This window comes from Seriola dumerili, unplaced genomic scaffold (assembly GCF_002260705.1).
Source record: "Seriola dumerili isolate Sdu_G_001 unplaced genomic scaffold, Sdu_1.0 BDQW01000109.1, whole genome shotgun sequence".
Lineage (NCBI taxonomy): Eukaryota > Metazoa > Chordata > Actinopteri > Carangiformes > Carangidae > Seriola > Seriola dumerili.
Window position 1 is genome coordinate 418,061 of NW_019174364.1, and position 23,413 is coordinate 441,473.

General features: G+C 39.2%; 2 protein-coding genes across 3 annotated transcripts in view; both read right to left on the bottom strand.

Annotated features, from left to right (window-relative positions):
- Positions 1-13,335, bottom strand: part of LOC111222921 (protein bassoon-like) — a 61,352-nt gene extending 48,017 nt beyond the window's left edge. The window contains exons 1-2 of the mRNA XM_022746831.1: positions 13,157-13,335; positions 4,173-4,563 (exon numbers count right to left, since the gene is read on the bottom strand). Of these exons, the coding sequence (XP_022602552.1) occupies positions 4,173-4,563; positions 13,157-13,335 (570 nt within the window). The remainder of the gene's footprint in view (positions 1-4,172; positions 4,564-13,156) is intronic.
- Positions 13,336-14,968: 1,633 nt separating this feature from the next.
- Positions 14,969-22,361, bottom strand: bap1 (BRCA1 associated protein 1). Of its 2 annotated transcripts, none has more exons than XM_022746897.1 (17): positions 22,187-22,361; positions 21,854-21,883; positions 21,677-21,731; positions 21,369-21,501; positions 20,829-20,948; positions 20,335-20,396; positions 20,036-20,178; positions 19,763-19,841; positions 19,543-19,666; positions 18,820-18,961; positions 18,519-18,703; positions 17,755-17,891; positions 17,081-17,544; positions 16,599-16,837; positions 16,295-16,387; positions 16,128-16,200; positions 14,969-15,938 (listed from the first exon to the last, which is right to left on the bottom strand). In XM_022746897.1, exons 1-17 carry the CDS (start codon positions 22,221-22,223, stop codon positions 15,805-15,807), a joined length of 2,250 nt encoding a protein of 749 aa, XP_022602618.1. In that variant the 5' UTR covers positions 22,224-22,361; the 3' UTR covers positions 14,969-15,804. The 2 variants fall into 2 exon arrangements, with proteins under 2 accessions (XP_022602618.1, XP_022602617.1); XM_022746896.1 differs by having other exon boundaries at positions 16,599-16,840.
- Between the last annotated feature and the right edge of the window lie 1,052 nt (positions 22,362-23,413).

Genomic DNA, 23,413 nt, shown 5'->3' on the forward strand with positions numbered 1-23,413 from the left:
GAACTTCAGAGACGAGTGATAATTTCTGTGGGAGTGGCTACTTTCACTTTACATGTAGTCATGTGATCCATTTCTAATATAAAACTATTGATTGGTGCAGCTTTAAATGACAAAACGTTATTGTTTTTAGATAAAAGTATCCATATTAATGAAATACTAATTTGTCTAATCTTTGTTGGAAAGGTAAAGGTAAAATATTGTTGGCAAAACAGATATCACAGTTTTTAGTTTGGTTGCTAAATCTGTCTAGTGCAACTGTCAACTGTTGCCACCTACTAGATATATTTTGGACGGGGAGGAGGAGATATATAGAGTGCTTCTTCAGAGTCTTTTGTGTGGGAGCTTTCGCTAAAACTGTTCCTCAGCATGTGGGATTGTTGGTTAAAAGGAAAAAGAAGCGACTCCAAGGAACTCTTCTTCCAAAAGCATTAAAAAGTTATCTCATCATCATTTCATGAATACCTCAAAGAATGAGTGTTTTGGCAACGTTGATGCCTTCATCATGGAGAAGCACACCACACTGCATAAAGAAAACATTTTGTTTTTAAAAGTGCATCAAAATTATTTTTTGATTTGTTTCTATATTGTCTATTTTTGTACTGCGGTGCAGAATCAGTGCAATTTTGCATAGTGTTAGTATGAACACTGACTATTATGGTTAATTTATGATGATGCTTTTCTCTCCCGTCCTGTCTCCCCCTCCCACCACACAGCTCTCTCTCTCACACTGCTCTCTCTCCCTCTTTCTCTCAGCTGTGGCTTCTCAGGACCAGGCCATCACTGCAGACAGAAGGAGGGTAGGATCTATAAATAGAAAATGAACCAATTATAAAGCAGATGTTCCCCTGTCTGATGGTGGGAGAACACTGTCACGGGGGGGGAGGGAGGTGGGGGGGGGGGGGGGGGGGGGGGGGGTGTCTGTGGTATTTTCACTATCTCTCTGAGCTCTTGTTCTTTGTTGTTTTATTCTCCGTCTCCGAATCGGTCTTTGACTGTCTCATTTCTGACTCTGTCTGGCTTTCTCCTCCCCTCTTTGATCACAATGTTCTTAATCGAACACCTCCTTCATTATTTTTTCAGCCTACATCATAACATGACCATATGCGCAAACCCAGGTATATGATTGCTTGCACATCTCAATTCTCATCTTACATCTTTAAATAAATCTTGTGTTCTCAGCCTGACTGACAGCTCTGTAACAGAGTGTGGCGTATAACACCCATTTGTTGCTCGCTGTTTACATCTCTCAAAATTGCACTCCCGTCACCAGGTTGTTTAACACAGTTCTGGCTTGTATTATTATATAATACAATAATATGAATTATCATCATCCCTCAAACAATGCTACATGAACAGGGATTATCATTATCAGAAATTACGACTGACAAGAGTAAGTTTCTTGTTAAATGTTAAGAGGGAAAAGAAAGATCTAATTTATACTTTTAATTCAAGGCTGGAGATACCATTTGGGACTTTGTGGTGAATAAGCATAATCTAAAATATCCAGATATGGAATCGCCCCCGGTCATCAACACTTTAATCAGCACTGCCATCTTTCTGTAATTTGAGGGGAAATCCTCTTCAATAACAGATTTTCCTCATATTATCCCTGTAATCTGGGACAGATCAATCAGTGTCTGTGAACTATTGTAAACAGAGACACATCTCTCACAAAGCAGGACATGAACCCGGCTTGTGTTGTCATCAAGAGACTAATCCCGGAGCTGCAATAAATGAGAAACTGTTTTTATGAGAAAATGCCACAGGTGATTTTTCTGTCAAAACACCAGATGTACAAATGAAAACAACTTTTATAATCCTACAAAATCCATGAAGTCTGTCTCCGCTTTATTATAAAAGGTCAAAATATCTCTAGGATTTATGTCTCCATGAAATACCAGATCTTATTTTTAACTTACATGGCTGTTTATCTATAAACATAACAATGTCTCTTCCTGCTTGGGAGGAACTTTTCGCTTCCTTTCCATGGCTATCTGTTTCACCTGCTCTGTCCTTGCCTTCACTGTAATCGTAATTCCGGTCATCATCCATTGTAATTCCTGTTGTCTTCAGCATTATCATTACCTTGATCGGCAACAACGTGGCCATCATCAATTTCGGTGATGAGTGATAAGGCTGAGTTAGATATGCTGCAGTGAGGCAGAGGCCCAATCCATGCTAAGTAGGTTAGGGGGGTAAATCTTCAGGTCTCCAGAGGCTGAGCGTTTTCCCTCCATGTCTCTCTCCCTGTCAGCATCTGACAAGCTCACCAAGGCTGAGCTGAAAAATACCCATAGCATCCACCTCCGCTGTTCTCTTTACTGCCATGCTCTCCGTCACTCCCTGCCATGATCTATTCTTTACTGTCTGTCTCCACTTTGGTCCACGCATTTCTTTCTAGTCCTTCCATCTCCCACAGCTTCCTCTTTCCAACAGAGTTTCCTGTCTTGTACACACAAATATGCACTCATGCATGCATGCACTCAAGCTTACACACACCCATTGTTCCATACATTTGTATTCACGCTTCAATAGTTCAAAAACTAAACATCCTCGTATTTATTAAGCCTGCAGTTACTTGGATAGCCTGTAGGCCAGCTTAACTGACATTGCATCTTGGCTGCAATTTGCAACATGACTCACTAGAGTTGATGTGAAACTTTGTGACAGATGACACAGCCACACTTGACTCACAGTAACAGTGAAGCGTAGCTTAATTCAAATTAGGCAAGTCATTTATTTTAGGAAGAAGGCAATAGGCTTTCTCAGCTACCTGTTAACAGTGATGAGTGTTTAGATGCATATGAATAATTGTGAATGAAGGGGAAATGTGTTGTACCGCATTCAGTGGTGTTATAAAAAGCTTTGTTTGGGAGAGGCTCTGGGCATGATTTGGAGCCTCCTCACTAGTTTCTGTCAGAAAGGATGGATATAGCTTTGTCCAATTGCTATGTACATTTACTGTGTAACATCAGCTGTAAAAGAACGTAGCACTTGCTCAAGATAAGAGCCTATGATTCATTACAGCTAATAGGAAGTGACCAATATATTAGCGGGCACTTCGGCAAAGGACTAAGTGATAACCAGGTCTCTGTGGATGAAAGATCATGAGTCCACCAGATCATTAAACACTTCATCAATCAAGGTGAACAATGGCTAGAACTATAAGTTCACAGCTCTCAACAAGCATGCAACTAATTCACATCCTGACTCCCATTCAGTTGGTGCAGTTCAGCCCATGAGCCAGTCTCATTCAACTTGAAAACAATAGTCATCACCAACATTACTCACAAAACGTCAATGAGAAATAATTACCACTGGACAAATTAAAGCATAATGTAACACCTGAACCACCCACTTTCATCCAAATTTAAACATGCACACTCTGTATTGCTGTCAATATACTTTATAAAGACACTGCAGATGAAAGGTATGTACTGACGTCAGTTTTTCACAATGCCACCTCTGTCACCAACACCTGCTATGGATGCTATGAATAGGTTGAGCTGTCATACAGCTGGGAGGAAAGAAAATGGATGTCTTGAAAATTGAAAGACTGTCAATCTGTATGATGTACCAGCCATTCGATATACATGCATGACTCATATGTTTATGTATATAGCTCCACACAGGGGAAATAAGGTTACGCTAAACAAAGCCTGACAGTATAAAGATCCATGGTCCTATTTTAAAGCACCGTTTGTCAGCCTGATCAAAATCATGAGAACTCTGAAGGATATCCTGGTTCTCTGCAGACAGGTCTGTAAATTATTCATATTTTATATTACACGTTTCATTCAGAAAGTCATGTGCCTGATCATAGCCACCCCATTGCTTCTTTCCCTTTCGCCTTTGGGCAGTATGTAAAAACGTATGCCTGAATTCATTCAGAATCTGTTTGTGGTGCAGTCGATTGCACAGAAGCTTTTTTTTTTTTTAGCAGTGTTTTAGATGTTTTTGTTTTTCACGTGAATGCGTCCTTGGCAGATGCTGACTGTGTTTGTAACAGTGCTGACTTCAGATGCATGACAATATTTACTGGGTTTATGTAGCAGGTTGGTTGTTGAGTAAACTTTTATAGAACTAGAGGAGTGGGGAAAAAAAATCAGATAATGAAAAATGTACAACACTGGTTTCATCCTGGTGAATCTCAGTCGAGTGGCACTGCCTACCTCTGTGAGGTGAGGGTTGGGGTTGAAGCCACACTGGTTGCACACCATGGAGCGGCACTGTGTGCAGGTGTTGAAGTTCGGCTTGTCATCCCCAGTGCCCATCAGATCGGTGGTTTTGCAGACGGGGCACAGTTTGCTGCTGGGCATGGGTGCAATCTGAGGCACAGAGTAAGGGGAGGTGGGGACGCTGCCTCGGTCCGGGGACACAGAAGGGGACCTCCCAGTCCTGCTGCTACCCACATCCACCTGCAGACTCTTCCTGGCCACATGACCCTGGCCCTGCTCTCCTTGAGGTGTGGCATGCTGAGGGGTATCATGGGAGGCTAATCTGTCCCCTGTCCCATGACCACTCTGGACTCCAGCTTTAGGTCCTGGGTCTGACGGCGGTGGTCTAACACAGATGATAAAGAGAACACAGGAAAAAGTGGAAGTTAGACCTGGATCCTGAGTTAGACATTTAGGTTTAATAGATTTTTAAGAAATACCACCTAACACAGTTAATTCAACTATGATATACTGTACGTTGAAAAAGTTATATAAAAATAGTTTGCCAAAGTAATCTCATCTCAAGGTCCACTTTTTAACCACATCTCATTGTCTTTGTTCAGCGGAATTTGTTTTGACAATTTGTTTGTCAAGCAAATGGATTTTGAAATGGATCATCAATTAAGATTATTTTATCAAAATACTATTTCCAAGTTCAATATTGAATTTTCATGCTCAGTACAAAAATGATGAAAAAAAACTAGCAACCATCTTGTGATGGGATCACACCAGCCGCAACAACCATTAATATATTGACATTACCTTCCATGAGTATTCATTAATCATTACTGCATTATTACTACATTATTACATAGTAGCACTCAGCACTCATGGGTCAAACGGTTGTGACACTAACATGCTGACAAAGTCGGTCCACAGACAGACACACACAAAACACCTGCCAAAGTACTCAAAACCACCTCCTGCTACAGAGGGTGTCTCCAGGTGTCTCCTTGCCATGATGCCACACACACACACACATACATACACACACACACACGCACACACTCACACATGCACGCACGCACACACATGCACACACGCATGCACACACACACCACACACACACACACACACACACGCACACACACACACACACACACACACACACACACAAGGTGAAAACAATACCAGACGCTGTCACAGCTAGTAAATGTTAAAAGTAGAATCTCCTGAAGCAGCTGCAGTTGCATATTTTAAAATACAAAATATGTTGAATTTGGAAATTGTATGTAGGTTATATTTATTGTATAGTTCGGCTACAATTGTGCCATGTGTACATCTCAAGGTTTTACATATATTTATAATTTCTTACCTTTATCTCTATTATTTTTTTTTCTACTTCTTATTTTCCACAGTAGTCTTTTAGCACAATATGCCTCACAGCATTTCACTGCACATTTTGCTTGTGTACGTGACAAAGAAAACCCTTGAATCCTTGAACTATATTCTCTCTTTCTTATTCTTATGCAAGCACAAATTTACAAACACAAAATCTGGAAAAATCTTCTGCCCACAGGAGTCCCTTAATCACAGACACACATTTCATTCATCACATCCTTTGGACATTGCTGCAATCCCATCTATAAGTGACACGGAAATAACATATTTCATTTATGAATACTACTGAAAATTGTTAGCTTTGATGTCCACATTTACACAATATTTTCAAGGGTTAGTTTTTCTTTTGCTAACCTGCATTTACATCAGCAGTGACACTGCAAGCAAAATGTAATCACAGCAACCTTTTGGGGCGATTGAGGGAAACACTGAGGGGGCTGATGAGAGAAGAATGGCAAGTAAGTGAGTAACAATGAGTAAGGGAAAGATGGATTCAGTGATTGAGTGAAATGATGAATATGGCACAGGTACATTGGTGAATTTAGGGGCTTTGCTTGTTGTTAAAGCAACCTAGTTTGTAGACCTCGTAACATTTAAGCACTGCACAGGAAATATAAAATGTAGCTTATACCTTTTGAAGTACAGCCTATATTTTTAATGAGCTGCATTTCATGTTTTCTTAAATAGCTTTTTATCCCAGCAACTTAATTTCAACAGCACTACTTCTTCTTGAGTGGTATATTTGGAGCCCTTCAGCTCTGAGATGCTCTAGGTCCAAATTCCATTAAAAGATTTTATTGTTGTTCATGATGCGATATCAGACTACTCAAAACACTGGCAAACAGAGAGGCAGATGCTGAATATTTTATATTGCCTCTATCACTTTCTGTGAAGTGCTCTTTGTGGCTTGTTTTCACTCTTTGAAGCTGTTCTGTTCAGGCCTCAGTTATGTGTTTAGAGGGGACCAAAGGTAGTGTATCAAACAACAGAATTGTAAACTTTTGGTTCTAGCTCATTCTGACCCTCAGGCATAAGTGCCAATAGTTAAATGGGAATGGAGGATTTCCACTGTCATAACAACTTAGACCTTGTATTGTCATGCCCGTCATCTTCAAAGACAGGCTCAGCAGCAGCTCCGTGTCCACAGTGAGAGAAGGGTGGAAATAAAGGTTGGAATAAAGGAGTTAAAACAGAGCATGTTAGCAATTGTGAGTCACTGCCGATGACTTGAGCTGCTGCACAACTCTAACCTTGTTCCACTTTCCACAGTCCTGTGTTCACCGCACCCATCAGGAAAATCTAGCACTTTTCAAACCATCACTGGAACATTATATTTGAAATTCAACACAGTCCTGACAGTATGTTGGCAACCGCTCCCACTCTGTCTGAGGCTAAACTGGACTTTTGAGGATAACGCTAAAGACAACTAAAGTCTAAATCTACCCAGTGTCTTCACAAGATAGAAGGTAGTTTCACATAATAATTATCACTTTAAAAGCAAAGGCACCAAGTGGAGTCTCATGTGATTTATGCAGTGCCTCAGGCATGGCATAATGAGACTCTGAAGAAGACTTTAAACAGGAAGACACCTTTTCAAAAGATTTCTTTAGATATTCTCGTCCATCAGCAAACGGGAGTCCACTGAGAACAACTTGTGGTCTTGTGTCTTTTAAGCACTACAAGTTGCTTGCTTTATCACAAAGTGGACATTGAAGGGTCTGTAAGCTGCCAATCTCATGTAATTGGAGCTTCATGTGAAACTTCCTGTCGTAAGGAAACAGAAAGAAAGTCAAATTCTCAACGCAGCCTCAAAAATACAAGTGATAGTATCTCAGTGTTACTGTTGAAAACGTCAACACGTAGAACAAACTGATTAATGCAGCAACTGCATTACACCAATCTTAAAGGAATAGTTCAACATTTTGGGAAATGTGCCAATTTATTGTCTTGCTGAGCGTTCAATAAGAAGATTGATAACAACCTTGTACCTATTTAGTAAAAATACAGCTAAAGGCAGCAGCTGGTTAGCTTAGCTTAGCACAAAGAATAGAAACAGCTAGTCTGGCTCTGTACAAAGGTAACAAAATCTACCTACCAACACATCATAACCTTAGTTACTGCTCCCAGGCCACAAAACTGCCAGCACAAAAAGCTGCAATGTATTGTTTTTACCCTTCAGTTGTTGATTGGTGATCTTAAAAGGTGCTGGTAGGCAGATTTTGTGACCTTTGGACATAGCCAGGCTAGTTGTTTCCCCCTGTTTCCAATGTTTATGTTAATCTAAGCTGCTAGCTGTAGCTTCATATTTAGACAGACATGAGAGTGGTATTAATCTTTTCATCTGACTCTCAGATAGAAAGCAAATAAGTGTATGTCCTTTAACATGTAGTGTAGGCCTATATACATAATGTTTTGAACAGACTTTGTCGGCACTGTCAGCCAGGACAAGTGGGACCTGACAAGACAATCAACATTTCTCAGTGGCAGAGTATAGAAGGTGTATCCAAACAATTGAACGTGCTGGCTTGTGTGTTTTGATATAGTAAAACATTACTACTACTAAAACATATAGTAAAACTTAATATTCGATCAATTAACAGCCAAAACAAATTCTTTCCCCCTTTGCAAAATATCCAGTATTATAAAGGCCACTGACGTGTGCAAGGCTCAGCACTTTTTGATCAAAATCTAATGTTCAAATGCATTTTCATTTTTAACACAGAGAGCATTCTTTCAAAATCAAATCAAAGCTAAGCTCAGTAAAATATCAGCAGTCAAGTGTGCCAATTTTTCTAGTATCCTTCAGCAGTACTGCACCCAGACAACGCTTCAACTGACAATACCAACTCTGAGAGGATTAATCAAAGGACTTGCTGGTACAAAGTACCAACCCATTACTTTTAAAGGGTTCACTGAACAATAAAGAGCATTGCAAGTAAATAATTAACAAACAGTTAACAGTCACATTACAAATAAAATGTGTACATTATATGATTAGAGAAATAAAAAAATAATTAATAAAACATGGCTTTGCACTGAAATCTGACTAGTTAAATATGTCTCTTGGTATAGGGGGAATTATCTGAAGGAGCCGGATACGGTATATCTGTATCAGTTTCCCTACACTTGAAATGGTATATGTTTCTCATTGATTTATACCTCTGTCCACTGGAAATGAAACTGGGTAACTGAGGCTACTGAGTGAAATCTATCTGGTGCCATCCATTTAGTTAAATTTATAGGTCAAAGCACAAAGGTACCAGAGGCCTCAGATTTGGGGTTAGATTTGCTGGACACCTTGGTTGTTTGTGCTTTTTGTAAGTTCTCATTACCATGGTTAAAGTGGAACAAAGGGGATTTGACACACGTTCAAGTAATGTCTGTCAAAAATGATGACAAATGCATCTTTGCTAGCTTTTAGGCAGCAAAGAGCAAATAGCTGCTCTGTGCTGCATTCACACAAAATAAAAAGGAATCATAGACAAAATAAAAGTATTTAATTTTTCAATTAGCCAGGCGTGTGACAGAGGCTCTGACAAACTCCCATATCAAGACTATTATAAAATGCATAAAAACGAATTATTCCAGTGTCTCTGACAGAGGTGGGTGGCACTGTTATAGGCCACAGCACTTCTTGTTCCATCATTTAGCATTGGACAGGCTTGGCAAATCCTCAAAAAATAACTGATGAGCAGCCGAGACATGGTTAAGAGAGCGCTTACTGTAGAGACAATATTTTCCCCATCATGCTGGTCAAATGAAAATGCAGGAGCTTCTGAAACTTTAAATCTCCCACTTGCAGTGCATCACATAAGAACAGGCTCGTCACATGAAATCATCTACATAAAAGTCACAGCTGGCCCTTAAACGATGATCCCACTGACAGCACACAAACTGTGTGTTACAGTTTTATTTTATGGTCATTCAAATGAGTGGCAGGGGGCACCAAAAGTTTATATTTATATATTATCAATACATTAAAGTCACAGAGCTACAGATATTTGGTTTTCATAAAAATATATACCCGAAGATCTTTGAAAAACCCAGAAGGTTATTTAACAGCTCTTGATCTGAATCCTCATAGACTCTTCAAAGCATCTGAATGAAAAAGTATTCCATCAAGATTTTTTAACCTGTTTCCCAAGTTACAACTCTTTTTCCAAATCAAAATAAAGATGATAGCTGGAAATGACATGCCTTTGCTCAATTTGTACATCATCAATCAAAATTCAAAATGTTGTGATCAGTTATATTGGTACATACTGATGTTTCTTCCCAATAGGCTGTATTTTCATACAAAAGAACATGTTGATATTTTGTTTGTGTTTTGCAGAGAGAGCAAGGACACAGGATTAATAAACAGAGTCACAACCTGAGAAACAGGTTATAAATCTTTTTAAGATGACAGACTATTTTTTTTCATCCAGATGGTTAAAACAGTATTTGAAGATTCGGCAAAAACCTTCAGAGCAGCAGGAAGTGTTGTTACATGACCTTTGGGGGTTTTCAAAGATTTGCCAGGTATATATTTCTTGGAAAATCAGAAGCTTAGCTGTGGCTCGAATGCAATGATAATACATGAGAGGCACAAACAGTGTCCGCTTCCAGCTAAACCTACCACTGTGTCTGTTCTGCCAGAATACACAGAGTAGAACAGGGAAACTGGGCAGCGTTCAGCTTGGTCACAGCTTCGTCCCAGTCTATTTGAGATGGACTGTCTACGGTCTGAAAGTGTGAAAGGTACTAAGGAAGTATGTTGCACTCTTTTAGTGAGCTTCACATACAGGGCCCAAACATTCAACACAAGCATTTCTTGCATGATTTAGAGCGTTTCAAGTCAGTGTAACCCAAAGTTCCAGCCGTTTGCCACTGACATATGTTACAAGCTTAGAACAAAAGTGCTCTAAATACACTCTCACAAGCTTTGGTACCTGATGTCTTTTTAATTGAAGTGTCTATGTTTGGACAGCAATGCTACACTGCCAATGTCTCAAAAAACGACATTAATTCTCTGAGTCCTACAGATGTCATAGTGTCATAAATAATGAGAGCAGCTTTTGCATTATTTGTTTGAGTTGTGATGACCGTTTGTTATGTGTAGCCTAGTGTTCAGTGCTTTCATTGCTCAAGTTAAATTAATTATGAAGAAATATAGTTTGTACACTGTGTCTAAAAACATGACTGCATCGATTATTTTCATGGGTTTTAATGGACTGTAATTTTATTTGGGTTTGTATTGGAATTAAGATCCATATTGATTTACATTACTTCATGATTAACATTATTTGAAAAAAAAAAGTGAATATCAGTGCTATATGTTGGACGGACTGAATAAAGTAGTTCTCTCATAGCGTTCGGTAACATATGTTATTACATGATGGAGCAAGTCCAGGTCATCACAAACTCATTTGCCGAAGAGAAAACAATAAGACAATATGGCAGCAGCACACTGAGCACATTGTTGTTAACATGGGAAATATCTGGAGACGGTCTTTAACACAAGGTAGTATTTCTTACAATTCTGAATGCTTGTCAGTTATGGTCATCAGGTCAAGATGACTGTGCACTTAGTCAAAGCTGTTATGATTAGAGAAGAAAACAACTATTGTGTTGCTTTGTGAAGCAGGAGGGAAGGACGACACCCTTAGCTTCATGGACTCCTATATGGATTTAGCTCTTTGAATGTAATGAATAAAACATAATATGGTCCAAAATAGAGCAAAAAATGCCTATATGGAATTCACTTGTGAATAAGGTTATATATAGCATATTATGCCCCCATTCATATTAATAGGCCAACTCATAAAATGCTGCAGCTCATTTTAATTAAGATTAAAGTCTCCTATCTACAGTCTCAAACCAGCCACCATTTCATTGTTTCTCACACTCTCATGAGTTCTTTGTGGGAGAGTTTTTTAAGGAAATGTCCAGACTGAATGTATCATGATCTTAAGAAAAAACATTTTACTCAGCCATATGATATACTCTCTCACTCTCTGCCCAGCTCTTACCATCTCTCTCTGTGTCTCTTAGCACACTCAGCCTCTCAGCTCTCACCATCACTTTATGAGACACCTTGGGGTGGATACCAGAGAGAAATCGAGATATAAAAGAATCACGAGCTTACATGGGAGCTATGAGCCTTTAAACCTGCCCCACAGTGAAAATACAAGATGAACAGTGAGTGCTTCTCCAAACATTAACGGTATATATGGCAGACTATTTGCAGAACAGCTCAACATTATACCTTTCAATCACTTTGTCTAATAAAACAAATCAAGCAATATGTCTGTGATGAAAGACTGATTATCCAAAGATGCAACACTTCTTGAATTTAGCTCTGAAAAGAATCTATATCTTTATATATCTATAGAAACTGTAAGCAGGTGTGGCAAATCCAAGATGCAGCTGTGCCTCTGCATGTGCTTATTCAGGTCTACAACTGTTGAACTGTGTAATTAAGGCAATATCAGATCTTGTTGGGAGGGTAATCCCTTCCACACACCCACACAGAAAATACAGACCCACAGGCTACAACATGTGATTACACACCAATGATATGGGCTAGTTTTTGGAATAGGCAAATATTTTATCAGCATACATTGCCTTATAGTACAAGCCATCAACGGGGTTTTCATAAATAGCCTAATGGAAATGTTCCATTTCAGAAGTCTTCTATAACATTGTTAACGTGTCTGGGCTCAGTCTGGATGGATTTCTTATGGAGAGATGCAACGCTACTCTTCCAGAAGAAATGACCCTATTCTGTGCAGTTGACGGTGGTGAAAAACAATTTCCACTGGCTCCATATAGATATGAATTGAGATCAGATAAGTGAGACAGCTGTGGCATATGCGTTACGGTCCTGTGCTCACAATGACGCCGGTGATATCTGATGGTAGCATTGTCATCCTACACAAGGCTGTCATCAGGATACAGACGTCTCCGCATCAGGAGGAAGGTGATTTCTCAGAATGAGTCGGTATTTACTGATATTCACGTCAAGGCATGTTCAGGAAATCAACCTGTAATGGAACCGACTCGGCTCTTCAACGTGAGACCCTGTACACTTTGCATCGTTTACATTTCTAATTTATTTATCACCTGAAGCTATGGGGACATTAATATTTCTGAGATCTATTCCTAAGTCTTCATATTCACTTGGCACTGCCTCACTACGAGGGAAAAAATGTCGCTCTTTCATTCATGATACTTAGCTACTGATGCCTCAGGACAGACACCGTGAAAACGGGCGTAGAAATTTCTATTGAACCGTCTGAAAGCTATATTTACGTATTATTGATTTTACATCGAAAGCGTTGCATATTAAATTTGACTTCGACCCAAACTCACGTTGACTAATAGGGTGGTGCTGCCAAAAAGCAAAAAATGGGTCTCAAAAAGGGGTGGTGAATTGTGTTGACAAGGATATTGAAATAAATAATTAAGCACCCATTCAAGTCTATCTTCACGCAGTCGGTTGATCCTATATCTACGCTCCACATCGTACAGATGTACGGTACACGCCACGCTGCCGTGTAGCCTCCCTGATTTCTCTCCACAGTTTGGCGGAGAAGCGTCCTAGCTATCGCGGCTACCTGTTAATCCCCGGCCCGGGTCCAGCCCCACTTCCTCCGGCTGGCGCTCCATTGCTGGGCTTGATGAGCTGTCCAGAGTCCGGTGGTGCTGAAATGGAAGCCGGAGCCCCTGCTGCAGGGACAGCGGGGCCGGGCTGTCCCGGCTGTCCCTCCCCTTCCATACTAGCCTCGTTCCCCATCGCCTCGGGATAGGTGTCGACGGAGAGAAACGATGTTGTAGGTGGTTCTACAGCTGTGGTAAAAACTCAGATGAAACTCAGCGCTGCTCCCCTTCCGCCATCATCACCTACAATTCAGCATCCCGCACGGAGCACGCGCGCTGACGGAGAGGGTGAGGGAGCGCGCTGACGTAATGGGTGGGAACTTGAGTGGCTCGTACGTGCGCGTTCACGGTGCTCGGTTATCTCAAGTCACCATGCAGATACCTCTGGGTCATCAATGGCAATGACTGGGGACCACTGGGGCCTCCCCGATTGAACTCAAGTCTTTCCTCTTTGCAGACCATTGGTTTTATAAGATGAATGATGGGTCCGTGCCAGAGACACCAAACATTGTGGGCTACATGTTTGAAAATGGTACCATAATCAGTTAGTTGATCTACAGAAAAATTTTCTGCACAGGCCTATTTTGATAATCAATTAATCGATTCAGTCATTTTTCATGAAAGAAATTGTGAAAAAGGCAAGGCAAATTTTTTTGTTTGATATTTCATAGAATAAATGATTAATTGAAAAATAATTAATTGAAAATAATATATCATATTTGACTATATTGTATTTTCATTCTTATGAGCCCACTGTCAGTCTTAGAGGAAAAATAAACTAAAATTCAAACTCATCCAAATAGAATCCCCGATATTCTCTACATCCGCTATATATGAAACATTTCAAACAAGCAACATGTCAACATTGGAAAATGAACAATGCAATGTCTGTGAGATATTTTACAAATATGCTGCTGGGCTATATGATGCCAGCCAACCAAATTACAGGCAAACAGTGGTGACATAACAGTACAGCATGGATTTATTTAACTCAAACATCTGCTCCACCGAAGATGTGTGGCTGAGGGGTATTTTTTTAGCTCCCACTCCCACATAGGCCACTGTGTGTACTTTGCAGCTCTGCCAGAGAGAAAGTGTCATTTTTATAAGATCATCATACCAGTACTCAAACATATCCTTAGGTAAAGACAAATAGTGTCTGGTTAAACATAAAATAAAACACATACTGCAAGTCATGTTAAGACCTATCATAAGATCAGCGTATCTAGTGGTAAATTATGTTACATTTTTTACTTTTACTAATTTGGGATTATGTAAATATAATTTTCAAATCAATGTGGATTATTTTATTCAGCAAAATAACAAACTGCAGCAGTGCAGTTTTTGTTTTGCTACAAATGGAACTGTCAGGGATGAAAGCTGAGATTCTTCTGGCAAATCCAGGTTACCAGTACAAAAACACCGAGAATACTATATATTCATCTGAATAGAAATGAGCACCAAAGCCATGCTGCCGCAACACAATCATACTGTAGTAAACCCCAAGTTCATTTTATTGTGAATGGCATCTACTTATGGCATAGCGTTGAGAAAAATCTGAGATGGTCCCACTCCTCTCTGAATCACTGCTCTCCCTAGTGTACAATAACTGTCACTACAATAAAACGCTTAGTTCTATCTAATGAATCTATACAGAAAGCTAATCTAATACGTGTGTAATCTCAGATCTATCACTGTAGTCAGGTCACTTGAAAAACCCCAAAATACATATTTTCACTGACTTTATTTTAGTATGAATTGGCAAGCAAAAAAAAAAACAACTGAACAAGAACAAAAAAAAAAACTGAACTCAATGTACAGGTGAGTCAATTAACAGATACATATGTACAAAACACACAACTGCACACATTCCAATTTAATATTCACTCACGCTGAGATCCAATTTCAGGTACAAAAATAACACAAGAGCTTGTTTTTCATTTGCAGGACCTCAAGAAAAATACATACACAGCTAGAGACTCTCCACTGAAAACACATTCCAATGAAAAGAAAAAACCCTGATGCATCATGACTTCTTCTTGAGATTAAAATTGTCCTTGAAGAATGTGATTAAAAGGTGCTTTTTATATTATACAGTGAAATACCTACACTGAATATACTGAAGCTGAAATGCTGTGGATGAATAAAACATGGCCTTTTTTGTCAAAACATTCAATACTTCACTGGCACCTTGAAAACATGAAAGAGGGACACAGCTGAAGAAATTCTGACTTAAAGCGAAGTGTATATTTAGTGACATACTGAGGCATTTTAGAGAAATTCAACAAATTACTCAAACTGTACTGACCACAAGACCGTAGAGAAGATCTTTCAATAAAAAGCATTCAGGTGCATCATTGGGGACATATTTCATATTTACAAATTGTAGACAGCATTGGCACAAGAAGAAAATTTACATTGAGACTAAAATGGAGGTACATATGTATATACATTAGGGATAAAAGGACTGACCTAAATACATGTTGATTTCATGGAGAAGAGGAGGCTCTGACTAAAATACAACACTAAACTGTCTTTATGAGAGAGCTTCAGGAGTGCAGCAACTTATCTTTCTGTTACTTACAGAAGTTATGATTGTTTGTAATTACTGGCGTTTGGCTTTATAAGGTCGGGAGCGTTTCCTGCGATCGGGCTTCCTCTGTTTGTGCAAGCGGCCAATACTTACTCCCTGCCGACGACGCACCGAGATGTTTTGCTCCACAAGGCTAGCCAGCATTCCTGCAGAGGATACCGCGTCAGAAATGAAGGTGAGAGGAAATTATGAAAATACGAACAAAATAATAGATTTTTGGCATGTCAGTAAGATTTTGTTTAACATCTTTTCTCCCTTCTTCTCTTTTTCAATTATGTACTTTTTGTGGCAAGACAAATTAAGAAGGAAAGTAGCAAAGTGGTGATCAGATTTACCTTCTTGGGCAAGCATTGATATAAAGGTGCAGATGAACTCGTCATAATTATGGGTCCTCCTCTGATCATCAATCTGAAAAAATGAAAACACAAGATTCTGATTAAAAGCAAATAAAATCACCATCACACCAAGGGTATTGTATTGGTTACAGGTAAACACCACCTACTTTGTATTTCTTTCTCTTTTCCACTTCTTCCTTCAGATACACCTCATAACTGGCAATATCAGCCTCTACACATTTAAGCAGCGCAAGCAGTTCCTGCAAGAGACGGAATAAGATGAACCGCTCTGTGTGGTTCTTCATTTATTTTAATATTTTCAGCATACAGCCTGAGAAACTGCTCCCTAATTGGCAGTACAAGCAAAAAAGATGAAGGTACAGTGATACAAAAAGAAATCGCAGCAGGCTTATGGCCATACCAAGGTTCATATTACAGTACATTATAACACAGAGGATTTTCTAGACTTACTTTCGGTGAGTACTTATCCCCAGGAGGCTTGCTGTCTGCAGCAGTTTCCGTAGCATTCAGCTTTTCCTTGCTGGGTTTCACCTCTGCTCCATCTTTGCTCTCTTCTTCTTTCACCTCCACAGATGGTCCCTCGTCTCCCTCGTTCCCTCCTTCCTTCTCTCCTGCTACGAGTCCTGCTTGCTCTTTCTCTTTTGTCTTCTCAGGAGTACAAGGCCGCTTTGTGCCATCAGCAGCCAAATCTACTGTACAGGCAATAATCAAAGTAACAATCAATCAAAACTAGCTAGACACAGACAATCTATTATTAAAAGAAGTCTATGTTATACACATTACATTACTCAAACTGTTTACTTCTACTGTCTAAAATATTAATATGCTCTGACTCTAATATCAAGCGATAGGCTCAAAAGCTTACATCAGCAGAGGCCTTTAAACCACCTTTGTAAATAACATGGACGACAGTCATGATCATGTGTACTCACTAGAAGAGGGGAGAGCATAGATCACCCCATCCTCCTGCAGGTGTAACAAGGCTACGCTGACAGAGGGACCCAGTTCTCTTACAGCACGATTATGTCTGGAGTCTAGCCTCAGCATCTCATCCTCTCCAAACAGCACACGAGACAGATGGGATGCAACTGGACTGGACGGGCGCGTGGCGGCCTGGGAGCGAGCAGGTGAGCGCAGCGGGGAGTTGAAGGCGCTGCCAATCTCAGACGCTGTGTCGGTGCTTTCGTTGCTGGGTGTGGGGGAGGGCTGTGAAGCAGATGTGATACAAATGCCCCCGGTGCGGCCTTCTGTGCGTACGGAGAGAGGCGTATTTAGTGCATCTTTCCTCTGGACTTCTTTCTTCAGTTTCTCAGCCAAGACACTCAGGGCAATCTGGCTTTCCATTCCAGTCCCAACCCGCCCTGGTCTCGAACGCAGACTTGATTTCCGCCTAAACCTGACAAAAGCAAATATAAAACAAATATTAAAAAACTGAACTAAATTTATACTAGAATTACCATCTTATGTGTTTTTGCAGAACATTATGTCTTTATGTCAACATTATGATGTCTATTAGACATTTGTGTTAAATTGGGTGATGATTAGCGTATAAATTCTTGAGTAATGGCCAAGGGCTGGTATTTATACCTATACACACATCACTAACCTGTTTGAAGTGCCTGCAGATCCAGTTACTTCCTCCTCATCATCCTCATAGTCATCTTCATCATCAGAGTATGGTGGTTGGGGAGGAGGGACTGGCACACGAGAGCGACCAACTCCAGCAGCAAGATCCTCCTCCTCCTGTCAATTAAAGAATCTTCAATAAGACTCTACAAAATGATTTTATGGGTCACCAAAAACCCCCAAAAAACTCAGGCTGTCTAAAGTACGGGAACTGAAAAAAAAAAAAATTTAAATTAAATTTAAAATCCCTGTTGAATCAGTCTTACAGTAGAGAGGTTTTAATTTTCTCAATAGTAACACTCTGCTAAAGAGGCATTCTGCATCTTTCTGCCTGAGAGTGATCGATTCAAGAAGAATAAAACAAGAGAGAGAAAGAAAGTTTTTCAATGAGAAATCAGAGAGGAAGAGAGAGAGAGAGAACAAAGTGTCTTAAAACTCATATCTGAGACAGCCGGAGAGCAACGTGTTATCTGTGTTTGTTGCTATAGATTACTTAGTAATATTTCTATCTCACTGCCAGTCTCACCGATCAAATATATTTCCATGGAAACAAAGTGAAGGTCATCTAAAATTTGGCATATATACTGTAGATGACATTGTCAAATAAATATTTCTAAACCCTACTGTAAGTCTTGAACACACGTCAAGCAGAAACAATTTGTCAATTAGCTGATCAACAGAAAACTAGTCGTAAACATTTTTGATAATTGATTAAACTAATCATGTTTAAGCAAAATCGCTCACCTGCATCGGAGACTTAGCGTAGTTGTGGTTGTCCAGGAAGGCAGGCAGGCGTTGAACGATGGGGTTGGGACTGGTGACTTGCTGGGGACCTCCTCCAGTGGGGACTGGCGGTTTGCCCATGACCTTAGCATTTCCTGAAGGGCTAGGAGCATCCTTGGATCGACCTCCTGACTCATCCACTGAATCTAAAAGAATAGTCAGTGTATTTATATTCATCAGTTTAATGTTTGTGATAAGCCCCTAGACAATTTACAGGATACAATTCAAAGAAAGACAGTGGGAATAAATCCAACCACAGTACCTGAAGAAGCCTGATCAGCCCCCTGGGCTGTAACTGGCTCCACATCTGTCTCTTTCTTGATCGCCGTGGCGCTATCATCAGGAGAGGAGGAGTCCTGCTGCTTCTTGTCATGGACAAGCTCTGGCTGGGTGAGCCGGATCATCTGAAGTCATGACAGAATATCTTAATTGTCCCCTCAAAAAAACAAAAAATATTCCACACTATATTCACCTATATCAGTAGACAGCAGGAGATCCTGCTTGGCCAAGGTTTGGTCCTTTCTATTTTCCCTTACAAATTTCCACTTGGACACACATAAAAGTTTAGTTTAATAGTTTAATAGTTTATTAGGAGACATCACATCAAATATCAGCTATAACATGCAGCAAAAGCAAGTTTTTCATTTAAAATTAATAAGATGCTACATTGTGCTGCCATTTTATAACCTCCTTTGTGCAATAACATGTTATGTAAAGGAGATGATAGCTGTGAGGCTTGCACAATATGTCACCATTATTAGTAGGTGTGTATGTGTAAATGTGCAAAGCAAACTGTATGACATGATATTTGTCATTTTATCTTCTGTGGAACTGCAGGACAGGGTCCAGAACAAATTTCCCTATGGGGACATTAAAGTATATCTTATCTCACATAATTTTACTGTCTAATCACACTATGTATGTGTGCCACCAAGAACTGCAGTGTTTTGATTTGCCTGTAATGAAACTTCTGGCAGTTCCTGACCTTCTGTAGACCCTCCAGAACAGTCTGTCGATTCCTCTTTAGAATTTCCAGTTTGGACTCGTACTTCATTCTGCGATCAGGCACCACCGCCATCAGGTTGAAGCGGATGTCATGGTATGGCTCACTGTAAAAGAGCAGAGCAGCAGCATGAGAATGAAGCCTTGAGGGTGTGTGTAGAAGGTAAACCACCACTAGCTGAGCTAAATGGTTCAGGACTCACCCAGCAGTGGCCAATCCAATCCTCTCCATGATAACTCGCCGAGCTTTATCAGTCCATTCCTCCTCCTCTCCCCAAGGCCCTAAAAGAGTATTATACTTAAAGTAGCAGTTTTGTACATTACAAAACAACACTTAATACATTCATAGAACTCACAGCGAAGAAATGTCATACAAGGCTTTATTGTAAATAAAGTCTTCAGAATAACGATTATAAAAACTTTATATTAATACCTTAAAAATACTTCAAAAATACTTCTGTCAGTATGAGTCTCACCATGGTCAATGGGGTAAGCTTTGAGTCCATCGAGCTCAAAGAGGCGGTCTTTGATGGGCACATAGCTAACGAAGTGGAAAGCTTCCATAGTCCGCACTGCACTGATCCCATTCTGTTTCTCCGGCAGGTGCCTTGGCTCCGGTCTCCATAGAAACACGGAAAGAGAGCTTGAGAAACTGATGAATGCACAAAGCCTGCCATCTCCCACAGTATGGCAGATCAATCCCAGAAGATTTTTTTTTTCTTTTTCACAGAATTAGCCTGAACATTTTAAAAACGAACCAGTGACTGTAACCTACCTGGCATGGCTGTTATGTGCTCTGGCAAGCTCTGGGGCATTTCCTATTGCGTAACCTTTACTCTGAAAAATGTTAAATTAAACATGAGAGTGAGAGAGGATGAAGAAAGTTAGAGAGTAAGACAGAGAAAACCTTTCAAGTTAGCAACTGAGACCAATAGGGTGACTGTTGATACTACTGGAGAAATATCCTGATTTTAAATTATGTTTGAGCTCCTATAAGTACTTGAATAAGCTTGGCAAACTCTGGGAAATATTTTTTATAGTTTACAATTATCAGTTATCTATTTAATATGTTTGAAAAAATCGGATTTCATTACATATTTCCACCTTGTCTTAAAGTGCCGGTATTCATTTTTCTCAACTTACTATGATTTCTCTTTATGTTATCATCAAAGAAAAAAACTAATCTCAGAGCTGATTCATAAATGAAAGCTGTGAATAAGAAGCACACAATTAAATGACACTGAAAATAACAGACATTTGTGAACTTACCTCCGGACTAAAGCCTTTTGTGAAAGCCTTCATGCGACTAAGAGTGGTGCCGAGCTCAACGCCACTGCAGTTCAGAAGCACACTCAACAAGGCGTGGGTGGCACATGAATTTGGTATCAGCTAGATAGAAAATGACAGGACAAATACCAAACAAGTCCCTGTTAGAGTTAGAATTTTATTTATTATGTTTCCTTTTGCATTATTGAAAGATAGGAACACATAAGTAAGGACTTTGAAGGGCTGAAAGCAGCACAATTTCTTATCACCTCTATGATATGACTTGGAAATTAAAACAATCATCTAATGTGCTGTTTAATGGTTATCTAATTCATAGTTGTAGTTTTTTATATGAATGAAACTGAGCATCAAACTTCCATTATATAGGTCACTAAAATGTATCTTATGACAGCTCATAAAAAATCTGCTATACGTTTTATGACTCCAAAAATGGATCAGTTCTTAAATCACGACCTGTAAAGAAAAAATATCACAGCAGTAACCACAGTGATTGCCAACATCTATCATCACACTGACACCTACCTGATGAGCAAAGAACATATCATTTACAATTTCCTCATCAATGACAGAGGTCTCATCCACCAACGTGTTAACTTTCCTCCTGGATCGACGTTCCTCGATCCACTTGAACAGGAAGATGAAGCCATAGACAGGACTGAAAAATAAAATGATACCAAACATTTTTTACATGTTGTTGCTATAAGTCCAACAAACTGCAAGAAATAGAAAGTTGTTTATAAACAGAGATGAGCTTGAACGTTAAGTGGCATTCCTGATTTAGCCTACATGTTATTATTATTCAACAAAAAGATTGGCTTCAGTTTACATACCTTTGACACTTGCTTTGAAGATCATAGATTTCCTCGACCTGGACCCCTTTGACACCTGCAGAAATTACACGCAAAGAAACATTTTAATTTAAACTTTATTCGCCCCAAGACTCCAAATTGGTGTGTTGGTTATTGCAGCACTAGGAGAGGTTTAGCGACTGTATATGAGCTACTCACCAAAATCTTCCACCAGTAGAGTGAACAGTCCTGAAATGATCAAGGATTGTATTAAGAATCTAACAATTCAAAGCACCAGAAAAGAAATGAAAGAGCAGTGTGTTATTTTTGCAGCTGACGTTACTCCTCGTATTTTGCCCTTTGGTTACTTGTTCCATTAACTTGCAAAACATAATACACATTAACATTCTGTTAAATATGTTTTAATCCTGCACTGTACTAAATTTGCTTTCTGGGTTTAATAAGTCGAGCTGCTTATGGAACTAAACTGTTCCTCTGGCTTTATGTGGATGCTAACATTAGTTAGCTGTGTTGTCTGTCGACATTTCTCACCCGGATCACTCTCGAGCTCCAGCCAGCCTTTGTTCATTTTTGCATGTGTGCACAGCTGACTAATACTTAAGATGTTTTCCAGTCCATGTCGTAAAGAGAGGTAAGAAACTTTGACGGTAACGTTGCGTCCATTCACGAGACAACTGTAGAGAGCTCAACGTAAACACAATAGACAGAGCTGGTCGCTTACAAACTGCGTCATCAGGAAACGACGTCTGTTCTACCTACAACTTCCTGTAGCCAAAACAGCAAAACATGAATGAATGAATCAACCAATTAATCAATACACATTTTTGTTTATTAGGTGTAACAGCATCTATATAAAACAATAGACGGCAATTTCTAAATAATAGGACATAAGATATAACCAAGGTGAAAATGTTAATATAATACTTTTCGTATTTGTGGCCATAAAATTTCCACTTTTCTACAAAATAAGCTCCATGCTTTTTTCTGTTCTGCAAACTGCGACATTTGTGCATATTTAATGCCAGCCAAACAAACATTTCAAACTACAATATTAGTTTTTTAAACTGTACAAGACGTGCAACCTGAAGTTTATTAATCACTCCTGTTTTTGTAGGAATGTACAGGACTAAAGGGAATCCTGTTTTGGGAAACAGCAAATGGTGGCCTATTCCTGTCTATTCTTTGGATATAGCTTGCTTACTAAAACAAGGTTTGGTTTTATTATGCTTCTAACACACATATCCAAATATTCAAAAAAAAAAAAGAGAAAAGAGAGAGAAGAAAGGCATGATTTCAATAAAACATGAAACATTAGAAGTACAATAGAGACAATACAAAACAAACTACACGAAGCATACAAAGCAAACAGAGTGATACGCATAAAATTAAAGACTGACACAGGATAAATACAGTTCAAATAATTTATTTCCATACTCTGATAACAACAAAGACTACTGTGCTTCAGCTACACGACTGCCCAATAGGTAACATTCAGATAAACTTGTTCATAGTTTTCATCGCATAACATAGCTATGGGTCTCTCTTAAGTCTATAATCTTTTTTAATTAGCAATATTTATATCTGTTTTAAATTTTTATACTTTATTCAGTCTATTTATTTATTCTATATAAGTTTTTATTTTTTTTTATTTAATTGAATCTATGTATGTATGTATGTATGTATGTATGTATGTATGTATGTATGTATGTATGTATCTATCTATCTATCTATCTATCTATCTATCTATCTATCTATCTA